A 3,860-nucleotide genomic window follows, 5' to 3' on the forward strand; every position below is an offset into this window, starting at 1 on the left:
ATTAATACATTAATTGCCTACTTTTCACAGTTTGAAAATCGAGAACCCCCATACTCATCTAAAAGAGTTCCACGTGGTTTGTCTAAGCATGAAACCAAAAAGAGTAATTGAGGATCAAATAAAACTACAAGCTTTTCCTTTTTCATTACCTGGCTCTACTAAAGAATGGTTGTTTTATTTACCTCCGGGATCTGTTAATACTTGGACTGATATGTCTCGATTTTTTCTTGACAATTTTTTCCCAGCAGCTCGAGCAGCAGAATTAAGGAAGAGTATAGTCGAAATACAAGAAAATGAAGCAGAGTCACTCTATGACTATTGGGAGCGATACAATAAGTTGTGCGCAAGTTCCCCACAACATGGCCTATTTAAATAGTCACTCTTACAGTATTTCTACGAAGGGTTACTCCCAATGGAAATGAAGATGATTGATGCTGCTAGTGGAGGGGCTCTTGTGAACATGTCTCCCCAAAGAGCTAGGGAATTAGTTTCGACTATGGCTGTAAATTCTCAACAGTATCAACCACCTATGGAACCTACGAGAAGAGTTCATGAGCTAAGTACTCCTTCCATAGTAAATAAGATTGACGAACCCAGCTCTATTATGCGGGATTTGTGCTAAAGCCTGATCATCTTACTGACTTGTGCCAGATTTTACTTGAAGACACAACTGCACAAGTAGATGCGGTTGGGAACTTCCAAGGGCCTCCTCAAAGGTGCTATGATCTATATTCGAACACGTACAATGTGAGGTGGAGGGACCACCCAAGTCTAAGCTATGGTTTGAACCATCGATACAATCAGCCATATCAACTAAGACCACCTCCACCTCAACAGTATCAACCTCCAAAGTCATCTCTCAAAACCATAATAAAAAGGTTAGCCGTTAGCACCGAAAAGTTCCAACAAAATACTAAAGTGCATCTCCAAGAAATGGATCAGCTAATAAGTAAGTTAGCTCTTGCGGTTAGTCATTTGGAGAACCAAGGAAAATTACCATCTGAAAACGAGCCGAATCCATATACAAATGCAAGTGCTGTGAATGTAAAGGATGGGAAAGATTCAGAACTAGTGCTTGGCACGAGTTGTGACCACGAAGTTGAACAGGAAGCTGAACCAGCAGCTCCTACTAAGCCGGCGCCTCATAAACCATTTTTTATACCTCACCCATACCCTGGAAGGCTTACCCAAGTTAAAAAGGAACGAAAGGAAAAAGAAATCCTTAAGACATTTCAAAAGGTAAAAATTAATATTCCTATACTTGATGCAATTAAATAGGTTCCACACTATACAAAATTTTTGAAAGAACTATGCACCGGAAAAAAGAAGCTTCAAGAAAACGAATGGTGAATGTGGGAGAAAATGTTTCTGCACTGCTACAAAGGAAAATTTCGCTGAAGTGTAAGGACCAAGGTATGTTTTCTATATCCTACAAAATAGGTAATATTGGCATAAATAAAGCCATGTATTATTTAGGAGCATCTATTAATGTAATGCCTTTATCTATTTTTAAATTGCTAAACACGAGTCCTTTGAAAGAAATAGGGGTGATTATTCAATTGGCAGATAGGTCATGCGTATATACAGAAGGGGTGTTGGAAGATGTCCTCGTAAAGGCAAATGAACTAATTTTTCCTGAAAATTTTTACATCATCGATATGGAGGATGACCATTCAAGAAATGCGCCCAATATTCTACTTGAGAGGCTATTCCTAAATACCGCACGTACAAAGGTTGATGTTCGAAGTGGAACCCTCACTATGGAATTCGACGGTGAGGTGGTAAAATTTAATGTTTATGAGGCGATGGGCTAGCCCAACACAATTTCGAATATTTCTAGTGTATCTTCTTTCTAAACCCTAATTAATGTCATCCATCGAACATCATAGATTGACAAGAAAGGTCATGAAAAATGAAAGCAAAATTCTAAATTCTTGATCTCATTTCGAAAAAAAGAAAAAAGAAGAAATAGGGAAAGCGAATAAGAAACAAAAAATAAAGGAAATAAGAATGAGTAAGAATTAAGAAAAGTGATTGGGAGATGGACTGAGCAATCAAAAATTCAAAATAACTCCTCAAGGTTTTTATACTCTTTCACATAATATATATTTTAGCCTGGAAAACATTTCTTTAATTAACCCTTAACCCTTAGACCAAGTTATAAGGGTGGATTTATGAAATTCGTTGTACCAAGTTTGTTAAGTGAATTATCATTTGAGAATTTAATTTACGAGTCATAAAATCATTTTGAAATTTATTAAGGCGATATCCCATGGAATTTGATTTTCATGATCTGTTGTGTGTGGATAGGGATTTGATCTTTTTCAACCTAAAAACATGATTCTCAAAATGATTACCTTTTATGAAACATTCAAGAAAGGAAGAAAGGAAAGCATTCATTGCATTTAGAAGCCCAGGTGTGGAGGTCCATTTACTTTTCATTGCATTTAGAGGCTCACGTGTGGAGGTCCATTTACTTTTCATTACATTTAAAGGCCCAGGTGTGGAGGTCCATTTACTTTTCATTGCATTTAGATACCCAGGTGTGGGGGTCCATTTACTTTTCATTGCATCTAGAGGCCCAGGTATGGAGGTCTGTTTACTTTTCCTTGCATTTAAAGGCCCAGGTTTAGAGATCCATTTACTTTTCATTGCATTCTATATGAAGGCACAGGTATCAGGTCTATTTACATTTCTTCTGCATTCTCATTTCACATATTTTTTTGTGAGGTTTATCTTGTTTCACTCTTCATGTTTTGATGGTTTGGTATCTACTTTTCTAGTTTTGGATAACGTAATATGTTTTGATCTGTTTCGATTTTGGTAATTGTAAAAATCTGTTATTTCTTTTACTGCGATGTTGAGTGGGATTTGATAGTGGTTTGGTGTCTACGTCTTTGTACGTTCCTTGCTATGCAAGCCACGAATAAAGAGGGGCAGTTGTAGACATCCATTTTGTTTGAGCCCAATTGGAGGCCCATTTAAATTTTTGTTCTCTCTTTGGCCGTTTGAAGCTCACCCGGTTTTGGTCAATTTGAGACCTTTTTTTTTCTTTTATTTTATCTTTCCTTTTTGAGCTTGTCACGGGCCAAAATTATTATTATCATCACTATTACTACTACTATTAAATATTATTATTATCACTTTTATAAATAAACAAGATTAAAAAATAATATATATACATGAAATGAAATGAAAGGAAAAAAAAGAGGAGGCTTTTCATATTTTTGTTCTTAAAAAAAGGTAAAAAAAAATAACAACAATAAGCATTCTATTTCTTTTCTTTTTCTTTTCTTCTATCTATTTGTTTTTTGGCCATAGACATTTCATGAGGGATAGGGTTTTGGGCTTTGATGAAGGGGACATCATCGGATCGTCGGCCCTCCACCCCTAGGTACCTCAAAAAATCTCATTTTTTCCCTATCCCTTTCTAAAATAAATGTTTCTTTTTTAAAAAAAAAGGATTGATCTTGGGAAAAGTTTTGATTTTTTTAAAAAAAAAGAAGAAAAAGTTTAGATTTTTAAAATAAAAATATGTTTTTTTAGCCATTTTAAAGGAAAGTTAAAATTTTTAAAACAAAATTTTGAATTTTTTTTCAACTATTTCAAAATAAAAGTTTTGATCTTTAAGAAAAATTATGTTTATTTTTAAAAGAGAAAGTTTAAATTTTTAAAATAAAAATATGTTTTTTAGTCATTTTAATGGAAAAAGTTTAAATTTTTTAAAACAAAGTTTTGATCTTTTTCAACTATTTCGAAATAAAGTTTTGATTTTTAAGAAAAATAGTGATTTTTTAAAGAAACCTTTGATTTTGCAAAAAAAAAAATCCGGCCACCGTACAAGACAACTCCACCACCAG

At 34.2% G+C, this 3,860-nt stretch overlaps 1 protein-coding gene across 1 annotated transcript; it reads left to right on the forward strand.

The window, feature by feature from the left end:
* The first annotated feature begins 412 nt into the window (after positions 1 to 412).
* Positions 413 to 1,278, forward strand: LOC107897993 (uncharacterized). Its single transcript, XM_016823554.1, has 2 exons — positions 413 to 574; positions 652 to 1,278. The coding sequence occupies exons 1-2, from the start codon at positions 413 to 415 to the stop codon at positions 1,276 to 1,278; spliced, it is 789 nt and encodes a 262-aa protein (XP_016679043.1).
* The last annotated feature ends 2,582 nt before the right edge of the window (positions 1,279 to 3,860 follow it).

This window comes from Gossypium hirsutum, chromosome D04 (genome assembly GCF_007990345.1).
Source record: "Gossypium hirsutum isolate 1008001.06 chromosome D04, Gossypium_hirsutum_v2.1, whole genome shotgun sequence".
Classification (NCBI taxonomy): domain Eukaryota; kingdom Viridiplantae; phylum Streptophyta; class Magnoliopsida; order Malvales; family Malvaceae; genus Gossypium; species Gossypium hirsutum.

What these genes read in the sequence shown, in the direction of transcription:
- LOC107897993 (XM_016823554.1), top strand. Translation starts at nt 413, where the DNA reads ATGGAAATGAAGATGATTGATGCTGCTAGTGGAGGGGCTCTTGTGAAC. An exon ending in AGCTAAGTACTCCTTCCATA is followed by an intron (nt 575 to 651) that starts GTAAATAAGATT and finishes GACTTGTGCCAG; the next exon opens with ATTTTACTTGAAGACACAAC.